The following is a 13,385-nucleotide window of genomic DNA, read 5'->3' on the forward strand; positions in this document are numbered from 1 at the left end:
GATTTAAACATTTTTATAAAATTTTCCTGACAGATTTTGACAGCTAATTCAATATTTTAGTTTGTAATGACTCAAGTAATGAAATAAGGACTATTAGTTTTATATGAAGTGACTATTCAGCATTCACAAGTTTAGTTAATTTTGACTGACACGACATAAGCAAATGATAATGTTATAAACAGCAGAGAGTTGTATGACAGCAGGTGATGCATGTCTAAAAGCATTCACAATTTGTTGGGTGAAATGATAAACTGCTACTGTGATGTGCACAAATGACTAACTGTTTTGAGAAATGCATTAACTGTTGCGCAAATGTAAATAGTGTTGTGAGAAATGCACCAACGCAACTGAGAAAAACTGTAATGTACTACTATCTATATCCCCTAGGTGGCGCTGTTAATCTTTACAAATGCAATGTGTTTTATTGAAGATTGTCAAATATTTCTAAGTGAGATGATTATAGAGTTATTGTAGATTATACAGTTAATGTGGGTTACCCCAATACAGTTGCCCTTGTAAATATTTAGAAAAAAAAAAAAAAAAAAAAAATATATATATATATATATATATATATACACAGTTGAAGTCTGAATTATTAGCCCACCTGTTTATTTTGTCCCCCAATTTCTGTTCTGTAAAAACACATTTCTAATCATAACAGTTTTAATAACTCATTTCTAATAACTGATTTATTTTATCTTTGCCACGATAAGAGTAAATAATATTTGACTAGATATTTTTCAAGACACTTCTACACAGCTTAAAGTGACATTTAAAGACTTAACTAGGTTAATTAGTTTAACTAGGCAGGTTAGGGTAATTAGGCAAGTTATTGTATAACAATGGTTTGTCCTGTAGACTATTGAAAAAAAAAAGGCTTAAAGGGGCTAATAATTTTAACCTTAAAATAGTTTTTAAAAAATTAAAAACTGCTTTTATTTTAGCCGAAATAAAACAAATAAGACTTGCTCGAGAAGGAATAAATATAAATATTATCAGACATATTGTGAACATTTCCTTGCTCTGTTAAACATTATTTGGAAAATACTTTAAAAAGAAAAAATATTCAAAGGGGGGCTAATATCATATTTATCATATCATATATATCAATATCATATTTATCATATCATATTTATACAGTACGCTAAAATCAGTATGCGAGCCGAGTAGTATGTCCGAATTCATAGAATTAGAAAAACAGAATGCGAGAAGTATCCAGATAACTTACTATTTCCGGCAAAATTCTGAAGTGTGCATTCTTTGCACGCTGCGCTATCCCATGATGCCTCGCAAGAGAATTCATGAATGCAACTGAAGCGACGCAACTGACGCAGGTAGGTCATGTGACCATGACAAAATGGTTGATGTAGTACGTCCGAATTCCATTCATACTTTTCACATTCAGACTGTATAGAACGTACTTTACAAACCGCCGAGTAGCACGTTAAAATTCAAATGCAGTACCTACTGAGTAGTAGGCGGTTTCGGACGCAGCCAAAGAAACTGATATAGTAAAACTGGTTATTTATAGTGAGTTAGGAATCATCTGATTGGTGAATCAATCGTGAGCTGATGCGGGACCAGCTGTGATCAATCATGAGCATGTGATCCTCTTGAAATTAGTTTATAAATAAACTTCACTTGATGTGTAACTCGATTTCAATTCATGCACATTATTAAGATTCAATTCTCAATCCCCTTCTCTCTTTTTTTGATTTGAGCAGAGAAAATGTCTGTTCTGACGGATATATAAATAATTGTTTTTCTTTTCAGTGCAAGTTTTTTTGTTTCCACTGTGAGGGCTGCTGTTGGTGTTTGTGGGTACAGTATATGCCAACGCTGTCATGATGACAGTATTTTGAATGCACATGCGTCCTCATACTATAGCATATGTGTGAAAACCACATTGTTCTGTGGCCTTAAACTCAGTAAAACTCACAGAAAGCCTAGCACGCTGCATTTTACATTAAACCCTCTACCACACGCATTATGATAAATTTATTAAAATATAAATTTGACTGTTTTTCTTTTCTTAAAATGGCTTAAAAAATTTGGAAATATATAATTTTTAAGGTACTTTATAAAATGTTGCCATATGGCAACAACGTCCAACAATGGATCTAACTTAAATTTCAATTTCTAATTTAAAACATTACTTATAATTAATGATTTTGTTGTTTAATATGATGTAATTGGTGTTGCAGTGTTATGAGCTTTAACACAGAACTTATGAATGACACCTTATACATACTTTAACAACTCATATTCCAACAGCTTTCATTTATTCCATTCTTTTTTTTTGCAGAATATTATTGAAAACAAACCTAATATTGTATTATCATGTATACAACATACAGTGAATATGAATATTTTCTCCAGTAAATATTATTACACATAAGTAACACATTTAGTGTATCCAGATGCATCAGAATAATGTAGCTACTAGTTAACAATGTTTATATAAATTATACTATATACAATACTACGCCTGTCTTATCTGCCTCTGTGCTAACTTACCAGAACTGTCTCTGTCAAATGTCCAGTCTGCATCATTCTCATGGTCATCTCATCCTCACTTTCATCTGCAGGAAGAGCCAGTTCTGACATTTTCTTCTTTCACTTACCATACAACATGGTGGTGCTCGCTAATACACTGTTCCCTGTATTCATATCTATTGAAAAGTAGTATTGCCATTAAATGGCAATTGCCATTGTTTCTCTTGTGTATTGCCAAATGGCCGGAAAAGCACTCGGAGATGTTGAGGGAGGGAAATGAGTTTGTCGCAAGTCCTACAAAACAATCTAATTGCAAGAATCTCATTTCAAAGAGCCTCATGCATCTGGGAAATGCTTTACAATGTTAACTGTAACAGAGTGATCTGGTTTAGAATTTATCCATAATGCGAATGCCATTAACATACAAGTAATCAACATTATATTACTAGCTTTCATGTTGTTATTGTTACAACTTTAAAGTTCACAGCTGACCTTGTTAGCTAGCTAACCCATTGCAATATTGTATGTGGCACTATTGCCATTTGGCAACACGTACATTTGATCGATTCACAAAAAACTAATTTGATTAAAAAAAAAGAAATTCTTGTCAAAATGTCATAACTTATGATGTTTCAGATCTTTTTGTGGATCTTACATGATTTGATCCTTTGTTTTTATTGACATTTACATTTGCTTTCAGCAACTCTCAATAAAAGCCAGTCTGTCAGAAATCATGCCACAGAAAAACACAGCGTAAGTCATGTGACTTAACCAAAGCACCTCATACATTGAATACATTGACTACAGGGAACATAGGTATCATAAGTACCATGTTGCCATATGGTGAGAGTGCAGTAGAGGGTTAAAAACTGTGATTTATGTTTATTTAGCAATATGAATTATGATGACGGTAGGATGAAGACCAAAAATATAATATACTAGCGTTTATGTAACCTACATTTGACTATCTACACCAAGGGGGGTCCAAACTCGCTCCTGGAGGGCTGTTGTCCTGCAGATTTTAGCTCCAACTTGCTTCAACACATAGATATATACATTAGATGTCGCCTGGCCTATTGTTGTCTATTGGACGGAATGCGTCAATAGCGCCGCCATCTTGGTACAGGGTAGCGCTCCTTTGAAATGAATGCAGGACCAAGGTACAGTGGAGGACTGTGGCCATCCAAAGCCAGAGATATACACATATATCTATGATCGGGAGTTTTCCTGAATGTTAGTATGTAATTTTTTTTTCTAATTACGAAAATGATAATTTTACATCACTTTTCTACATTGATGGATCAGTGACCGCACAGGCATTTCTAACAAAAAGCTTGTGTTTGTGTGTACAGAAATGTACTATTCACCCTCCCTGTTAAATTTGATCTAATCATGTCCTGAAACACAGCTCCTCTCCTGCTTTCACTTCTCATACTGACGGAGGGAGCGATTCGTTTGTGAATGAATCCCCCGAACGACTCTTTCACTAGCCGACAATCATACAAGTTTCTGGCAGGGCAGCATCTCGTTGTCATATTTCTTTTGCATTGTTTGCTGGTTTTTTTCAACAAAACTAGCATAAGCCGAGTGTTTAGTGCGAGTTGGAGCTGCTTTGCCGTATGGTGAATGCAGTAAGTGACTGTTATCATTAAAAACGTTACCTGATTAGCACAAAAGTTCAGAACATACAAAAACAGAAAAAAAATTAATATTACATATGAAATGTTCTGCCTTTGTGCTTTGTTTTCTTTGTTTGCTCATTACTACACCCGTAGACAGCGCTAAAGTCCTGCATCTTCACGTAATAACACTGTCTTGACTAGTGCGGTTGAATGACATTTGTCCTGGGAGCACTGTACCAATGTGGCGGCGCTATTGATGCATGCTCAGGGTCCCTATGCGATATCTAGTGTATATATCTATGGCTTCAACACACCTATAAGGATGTTTCTAGAAAGCTTTGCAAGAGCTTGATTAGCTAGCCCAGGTGTGTCTGACTGGGGTTGGAACTAAACTTTGCAGTAATATCGTAATACGCAGTGTAATTACCTTGGTTGTAATTACCGCAGAAATACCTTGGTGGCTAGAATGACCATTCTTTTTGGACTGGCAGCTGGCCTGTCCGCAGTCAAAATTCACTCTTGACTTCCCCGTCATCTTTTGTTTCACCTTTGCAGGGAGGGATTTTAATATTGTAACAACCGTTTGATTACTTTGCTTGCGCCAATCGAAATGCATCACACAACCATTTATTTACTGTGCAAGCCAAGCCCTACCCAACCCAGTCTAAAATGATAGAAATTAAACCTGAATCCACCTGAACCAGTCAGGTCCCACCAGGTTCGGGCGAAGATCTTCAGCTCTAACCAGCTGACCGCTTACCACCGAATGGACAGCTTTCCCACCATTACCAGTTTGTTCAGTTAACTCACAATGTTCGTCATTAGACGCAAAGAGGAGTTGACAATAACAATGAGGTTTGAGTCTGGTAAAGCACGGTTCCAGAAATCAGGCAAGACCAAAACTAAATCTTAAAAATACAATAAAATTATTAAACTAAAAAACTGGGTGAGAATGAGTAAGATCGAGGGCTTTTCTTTTTTTGGACTACTTTTTTAAAACTGTCAGTTGGGTTTGGAGAATTAAGAGGGCAGGGCAATCTGTGCTTTTGAAAATACTATTGGTTGGGTTTAGGGAAGGAGGAGGGTGGGTCAGTCAGTCATCCAGTTAGTCGAACAGCCAGTCGATAGCGGCTTCTGGTGGATTTACATGAGAACAGCAGGCACGGATGGCACTCACAAGAGAAACTTGAGATCTCAGAAAGCAAACACAGCAGATTCTGGTGGTGTAATAAATGATCTGACAGAAGAATCCATATGCGGTATGTTTATTAAACAACTGATAAACAACAGAGGATAGGCAAGAGGTTTGATACTCAAATGCATTGGGAAGATAAACAGAATCGAAAGCAGGCAGAGAGTGTTCAGCATCAGTGTACAGGCAGAGATCGGGGCAAGCAGCAAAGACTCAGATCCAAATAGCAGCCAATGGTCAGGGCAGGCGGCAAGACGAGGTCAAGAAACAGTCCGGGTTGACAACAAGAGATCAATAAGTATGCAAGGAAACCGCTCAGAGATGTACGCAGGGTAAAACAAAGCTTGGCAATGAGAGGCGAGTGATTGCTGCTTATATGAGTGAGTGTGGATTGCGATCAGGTGCAGAGTAATCAGCGCCAGATACGGGGGATTCTGGGGGATGGAGTTCTTAGAAAGCTGGTGAGAGTGATCTGTTCTGTTCAGTGAGTGGAATCGCCGGGACAGAGTTGGTGACAGGTGGATTCACGAAAACAAAAACTGCACAAAAAATGTAGCTCCTGGATCATATTTGGCAGTCTCCAGAAATGTGTATAGAGGTACGTTTTCAGAATAAGCCTGGGTTGAAAGATACTATTGCTGTTTGTTTAAACTACTTATTTAAAATGAGTCGAACAACACAATTCTTAGGGTTTTATGGACACAACTTAATTGTTTTATCTTCAATCCACTTAAATTTGTAAAAACTAAATTCATTTGTGTTGAGATGACATGAAAGATTGTGAAATCCAGCTTGGTTTACATTGTATAGCTTGTGAAAAAAAGTACTACAGCCCTTAAGAAAAAAAAAAAAGACAAGCCCTTGTTCCTGCTCCTTCCTCTGTGGTTTGTTACTTTGTGTGCAGCCTCTCGACTGTGACTAATGTGCAAATAATAAACGACCAGGCTCTCTTTTTTTATTTTAAATGTGTACAGAAACTTTGCACGGCTCATTTTCTACATGTATTTTCTTTGAAGCGCAGTATAGCAGCAGCTTTTAAGGTAAGTTTCACATCTGTATTCTTTACTGAGGACAGCTGTTAGATGTCTTTTCTGTTTAAGACAAGCCTGGTTGAATAGACTTCTACTGTGATCTCTAGATGTATGTTTTTGTGAAAAACATGTGTTGAGTAAATACTTTAAGAGAATTTATATGAGAATTAGTGTATTGTCTGCAGAGAGTTGTACTGTTTGTTTTGTAGATCATATACGTACTTGTATATGCATTCAGTCGTACTGTATATATTTATATATACTGTATATTCATACTTGAATCAAGTTAAATGCTAAATGTACACTGTAATAACAGGAAGTTTCTGTACAAAATGTGGAGAAAATGACGGTAACAGATCTGTCTGTTTTGTATTAAAGTGCTGACACTGGTATAGTTCACTAGACAAAGTGGATGACCACAAATGTGTGAATGAAGACACTCATATAGAGCTGAAGTCGAAAAGATTAGCCCTCCTCTGAATTCTATTTTTCAAATGATCTTTAACAGAGCAAGGAATTGTTTACAGTATTTCCTATATTTTTTTTTCTTCTGGAGAAAATCGTATTCATTTTTATTTATTTTGTTTCGGCTAAAATAAAAGCATTTTTCATTTAAAAAAAATAGTTTAAGGTCAATATTAGTTCCCTTAGGCAATATATGTTTTCAGTTGTCTACAGAACAAACCACTGTTATACAGTGACTTGCCTAATTACCCTAGTTAAACCTTTAAATGTCACTTTAAGCAGAAAACTAGTATCTTCAAAAATAGTCAAATATTATTATATTATATAATCTTATATATCATTAAGTGCTTGTTATAAATGATGTATCTGTCACATCTGACGTGTGGTGCAAGGAATGAAACAAGTGTGAGGAACCAAATGCAGTCTTTCCGGGTTTATTAATAACTCAAATTAAATTGTAAACAAAACAAAACAACAGCAAGAACACTTATCATGGAAACTCAACTTTAGAAACAACAGACAACAAATGGCTTAACAAAGGAATATATACACTCACTGATCACTTTATTTGGTACACCTGTCCAACTGCTCATTAACGCAAATTTCTAATCAGCCAATCACAATCAATGCATTTAGGCATGTAGACATGGTCAAGATGACCTGCTACAGTTCAAAACGAGCATCAGAATAGGGACGAAAGGTGATTTAAGTGACTTTGATCGTGGCATGGTTGTTGATGCCAGATGGGCTGGTCTGAGAATTTCAGAAACTGTTCATCTACTGGGATTTTCATGCACAACCATCTCTAGGGTTTACAGAGAATGTGTTGAAAAAGATAAAATATCCACATTTACACACACTCATACACTAAGGCCACTTTTGTTTACCCAATTCACCTATAGTGCATGTATTTGGACTGTGGAGGAAACCAGAGCACCTGGTGGAAACCCACGCAAACACAGGGAAAACATGCAAACCACACAGAAATGTCAACTGACCCAGCCGGGACTCAAACCAGCAACCTTTCGGGGACGAAAGTGAAGAGGGTTGGGGAGTCGCGGAAGAAAGTGAAAGTGAACAGCAGATGAAGGAGGAGGGTGGTTGAGGAGGGGGATCGGTAAAATGAGGTGCCGAATCAGATTTTTAGAGCTGCCAAATCCGAATGCGGCGCGTTCCGGCACAAATCAAGCCCTGCTTCTGGTCACATGGAATGCCTTTAGGGCGGGGCTATCAAGGTGTCTCTTATTTCTGCCATGCTTTCTTCCAATCGTCAATCTTCCTCCATTTTGTTAGTAATGGCCATCTTCCAATGATCCATTTGGTTCCCAAACGACAAAATCATGCACCACACTTCATTTTTTTCTCATTTCAGAACTGTTTCAATTGGATGTACTTCACAAAATGGTACAATCTCAGTCGGCGCAATAGCCTAGTGGTTAGCGCGCGGACATATGGTGCAGAAGCATGTCAGGTCATCCTGAGTTCAAATCCCGGCTCAAGGACATCTACCCCCCTCTCTCTCTCTTTTCAACTTCGCTTCCTGTCTCAATACTGTCCTACTAAAGGCTAAAAATAAATCTTTAAAAAAATAAGTACTATCTCAACCTTTATTTTATGGCAATGTTAAGAAACACAGACATCAATAATCAGGGAAATATTTATATTAAATAAATAAAAAAATTCACAAGAGGGCTAATAATTTTGTTCAAACTGTACGCAGCTGAATTTTTATGCTATGTACATTTTTGTGATTATTTTTTTTTAGTTTCTTTCTTTTTTTACCATTGTTGAGATTCATAGAATGATTGTTGATGTCTGTGTGTTTATGTTGTGCGTTATTTTTCTTTAACACCAGCCTCATCTGACCATCTAAGGGCTTTTCATGATCTAAAAACCCAACAAATTATAGTACCCAAAGAAATTCAAACTTTAAAAAGCAGAACTAAAGCAAACACAGTAAAGGAGTAAATAAATCTGACGCCGCAAACACATTGAATTGTAATAGTCTATTGCTAGGAAAGAGAAGTTGTAATGATGCAGGGTGACAACAGAGGTGAGGATCCAAATGCAGTTTATTTTAAAAATGGTCATACAGGCAAGGACAGACAGGAGCATGCAGGTAATCCAAAAGCGTAATCGAAGTCACAGGCGAATGGTCGAGACAGACGGCAAAACAACATGAACAAAGAAACAAACAAAAATAAAACACGGCTAGACATGGCAAGGCAAATGCTTAGAATTGCTAAAAAGACTCAGCACTGGATGTGTGTGTGAGTGTGCTGTGTTTATAGTCCAAGTAATTGGTCTTCACTTCAGTTGTGTGAATGTAATCAGAGGATGAACTGGGACTGGTGTGTGAGTTAAGTGCATGATGGGATATGTAGTTCAGTAGAATGTGTGTGTTCTCCAGCAGCCTGCAAGGGCAACACTAATGGTGATTGTAACAGATGTGTTGTAAGAGACAAGTGATGTTCTTCAGAAACTATTCTCTATTTTGACTCAGTTTAAATAAAGACTTGCGCATAGTTAACTATGTTATGATTGTTTCATAGTACTTTATACCTAAAACTGAATGTGACTTTCACATGATTTTATGCTCTAGACAGTCAAAATGGCTGCATCCCGCATCATGGAGACCATTCCTGGGGAAGATGGAGACCTGTTTGAACTGGAAGCTGTTTGGAGGCCAAACCGAGAAGTCAGATGTGGGTACAAAACATTGAGACATCCTGATGTCTAATACATACATAAGAATAAAATAAGAAACAACTGTCTTTTGTTTTTCTTGTAGTTGATCTGACACATGCGAATGAAGACATAGAGGCACATTACAATGAGCCCAAACACAGACACACTCTGCAGAGGAGCAGCTGGTCCTCTTCAACCCAGAAGGTTCTGTCATCCATGCCCAGCCGCTCTATGAGTAAGGCAATGCTCTCATGCTGTTTATACTCATTCAGTTAATATACAAACACAGCATTTTGAATTAAAAACATGAACATACAAACTTAAACGTGTGTACATTGCTTAAGTATGTAAATAAATGACAGTTTAACATGCTTCAACTTTAAATTTAAACTTGAATTAATATACAAAGTGAGTGACACATAATTAAATGTTATTTGCAATGAACATTTAAGATATATTCAAACTTTATATTAATATTAAATGCAAACCAAGTGGTTGACTCGTTGAATTGATTTTAGGTTGTCTAAATTTTCACTTGCAGTATTTATTAAACAGAGAATGGTCAGACAGGCAACGGTCAAACACAGGAGCAAACAGTATCACACAGGGTAGTCCAAAAGAGTATTCAGGTCACAGGCAAATAGATTGATCTCTGCAGCTAACAGCATTAACAATAAACAAAGCAAGGGTCAAGAAACACGGCACAGGGAAAAAACAAGACAAGTTAAACGCTTTGTAATGTTGACAGGTTAACAAGACTCAGCCATGTGTGTGGAAATGAGAGGTATCTTAATAGTCCAGGTAATGAATCAATGATGAGCTTCAACTGTGTGTCTGTGTGTGTGTGTGTCATCAGGGGGTAAAGTCTAGATCGGATATGTGGCCGGCGGGAACAGCGATATGCACATCAATATAGCAGCATTTTTTATGACACTGTATAACAATAATTAATATCTTTACAGTAATGTGACGGTTGGTTTTAGGGTTGGGGTGGGGGTAGGCGTTAAGTAATACAGTTTATTGGGTAATTTAATAGATAGCATAAATAATACTTGGTACAACTACTGTTTTTACATTACTGTGATGGTTGTGTTTAGGGTCGGGGTGGGGGTAGACGTTAATAAAATACAGTAAATAGGAAATTTATTAAATAATATAAATAATTTTTATTAACCTCCGGCTGCAACGGGCTGCACGGTGGTGCAGTGGGTAGCACGTTCGCCTCACAGCAAGAAGGTCGCTGGTTCGAGAACTGGCTGGGTCAGTTGGTGTTTCTATGTGGAGTTTGCATGTTCTCCCCTTGCTCACATGGGTTTCCTCCGGGTGCTCCGGATTTCCACACAAGTCTAAAAACATGGGGTATAGGTGAATTGGGTAGGCTAAATTGTCCGTAGTCTATGTGTGTTAATAGGTTTTATAAATGTTTCCGTGAATGTTTCAGTGATGGGTTGCAGCTGGAAGGGGCAGTGTAAAACATATGCGGGATAAGTTGGAGGTTCATTCCGCTGTGGCGACCCCAGATCAATAAAGGGTCTAAGCTGAAAAGAAAATGAATGAATGGTCGCAACCATATCCAACCTAGCAACAACCTCATCAGGGAAACCGGAACAGGTGTGTGTGTGAGGTGCATGACAGGACTTGTAGTCTGTTGGGATTTGTAGTTCTCCAGCTGGTGACTGTAACAGTAACAGTAAAATTTAAAAACAAATTTGATATTCAGACTCACACTACTAGCATTTAACAATGACAAAGTGCACAATCAGTACCTGAGGTGATCATTGTCATAGACGTTTATGCTATGGTTCAGACGTAAGAAATAAAAAAAGTGTCTAAAGAAATTTTAGGTGATGGTTTGGACATAAATACCATAAGTACCAAATATACCTTTTGTTGCATATTGTTGCATGTAGTTATGGTGTAGACTACATAGTCAGGTATGCTTGCTTGTGTTGGTCAATCTGGCAACCTTGGTTGGTGTTTGCATGGAGTCATCAGAGGATGGGCCGCATGAAAAAGTATTTCGAACTTGAACTGCAATACCCAGTTCAACCACTGGGTGTCAATCCTACATACTGCCCCTTTAAGTGTTAATATTTAATACATAAATATTAAGTGCTGCTTTTCTGACCTGTGTCTTCTCTCAGAGTGGAATCAAGCTGCTGCAGTCAACCAGAGCAGATCCACCAAAACACAACAAAGAAGACCTCTCTCCATCTGCACTGAAGACCAGGATGTCTTTACAGATCAGGACGACTACGTAGATGACGGTTTGCAGCACTAAACAATCACAATGTCCTCTGTTTTAATCAAACCAGGGCTCAAATAACCAAAAATCAAACTGTGCTTGGTTGCCCCTTAACATGAGTGAGTACTGTGAGTACTTTAAGACCTTCCTCTCTAGTGAAAAAGAGTTTACGGAAACTGCAATACAACACTTCTCCAATTTAATTTCACACTTATTTACACAATGGTCTAAAAGACACAGCTACAAGAAACAGGCCATGTATAAAAAGCTGCTGATGAAATAGTTCAAATGTCTAGGTGAAGATGTTTGTATCACTTGAAGTAGACCATAGGAATCATTATACTGACTTTGTTTCTGTGCTCTGATCCAAAATGAAGAGTTGCTGAAGAAACTGCAAGGTTTGTCTGTTGGTGAAAGTGCACAGCTGCTGCGGGAAATGCCTCTTAGTGTATCTGAGAAGCGTCAGATGAGGTAAAGGCAATGTAATACTGACTTTTGGATACCGTTTGTTGAAGTGTAATCTTACCTAAATTTGTACTTGTAGAGAACTGGTGGTCTGTTGGGAATCTGGAAAGCCTCGCTCTGCTAACAGACCCCTGTGCCTCTATTGGTTTCAAACTTGTTTGAAGAAGGTACTTGTCTTTTTTGTCATTAAAAGAGAACCTATTATGTTTACAAGATGTAATGTAAGTCTCTAATGTCTTTAGAGCAGGGGTCACCAAACTTGTTCCTGGAGGGCCGGTGTCCTGCGGATTTCCCTACTGAAAAAAACAGCTTAAACCAGCCTAGGCTGGTTGGCTGGTTTTAGCTGGTCGACCAGGCTGGTTTTAGAGGGGTTTCCAGCCATTTCCAGCCTGGTCTTAGCTGGTCAGGCTGGGAGATGACCAGCTAAAACAGGCTTGACCAGCCTAGCCAGGCTGGGAGCCCAGCCAAAACCAGCTATGTCCAGCTTAAACCAGGCTTGTCAAGCTTGTTTTAGCTGGATTTAGCTGGTCATTTTCCAGCCTGACCAGCTAAGACCAGGCTGGAAATGGCTGGAAACCAGCCTGGAAGTGGCCAAAACCCCTCTAAAACCAGCCTGGTCAACCAGCTAAAACCAGGCAACCAGCCTAGGCTGGTTTAAGCTGGATTTTTCAGCAGGGTTTAGCTCCAACCCTAATCAAACACACCTGAACAAGCTAATCAAGGTCTTACTTGGTATACTTGAAACATCCAGGCAGGTGTGTTGAGGCAAGTTGGAGCTAAACCCTGAAGGGACACCGGCCCTCCAGGACCGAGATTGGTGACCCCTGATTTAAACAGTTCATGTGTACTGTGCGCCCATGCAGGTTGTGCATAGTGACTGGTCTGGAAGACAGAAGTCCTTACAGCTTTGGCAGAAAGTGTTTAAAAACATCAGCGCTCATTTTGGCATGGGAGTTCTGTCTTACTTCGTCTTCCTCAGGAGACTTTTACTCTTCAACCTCCTCCTCATGCTCATCAATGGCCTGTTCCTGCTCCTCCCACAACTCTCAAATCCATCTTCATCTACACGTACATCTTCAGAAGCAGAGCATAAATCTAACCTGTGGATGCTTACTGGCATGGTAAAAGTGTTTTTTAAAAAGCAGGCACTCTTTATTAGGGTTGCTTTTTGGTATAGTTGA

At 38.2% G+C, this 13,385-nt stretch overlaps 1 protein-coding gene across 2 annotated transcripts in view; it reads left to right on the plus strand.

Moving 5' to 3' along the window:
* Positions 1–13,385, plus strand: part of tmc6a (transmembrane channel-like 6a) — a 37,642-nt gene that overhangs the window by 3,288 nt on the left and 20,969 nt on the right. The window contains exons 1-7 of one of the 2 annotated variants that reach the window (XM_087245279.1): positions 6,058–6,350; positions 9,409–9,511; positions 9,598–9,729; positions 11,639–11,761; positions 12,117–12,210; positions 12,284–12,371; positions 13,068–13,325. In XM_087245279.1, the coding sequence (XP_087101405.1) occupies positions 9,418–9,511; positions 9,598–9,729; positions 11,639–11,761; positions 12,117–12,210; positions 12,284–12,371; positions 13,068–13,325 (789 nt within the window). In that variant the 5' untranslated portion in view covers positions 6,058–6,350; positions 9,409–9,417. Of the gene's footprint in view, positions 1–6,057; positions 6,351–9,408; positions 9,512–9,597; positions 9,730–11,638; positions 11,762–12,116; positions 12,211–12,283; positions 12,372–13,067; positions 13,326–13,385 lie in introns of those variants that run through there. The other variant, XM_087245278.1, reaches the window with a different exon arrangement.

Source organism: Danio rerio, chromosome 3 (genome assembly GCF_052040795.2).
Source record: "Danio rerio strain M-AB ecotype USA chromosome 3, GRCz13ab, whole genome shotgun sequence".
NCBI lineage: Eukaryota > Metazoa > Chordata > Actinopteri > Cypriniformes > Danionidae > Danio > Danio rerio.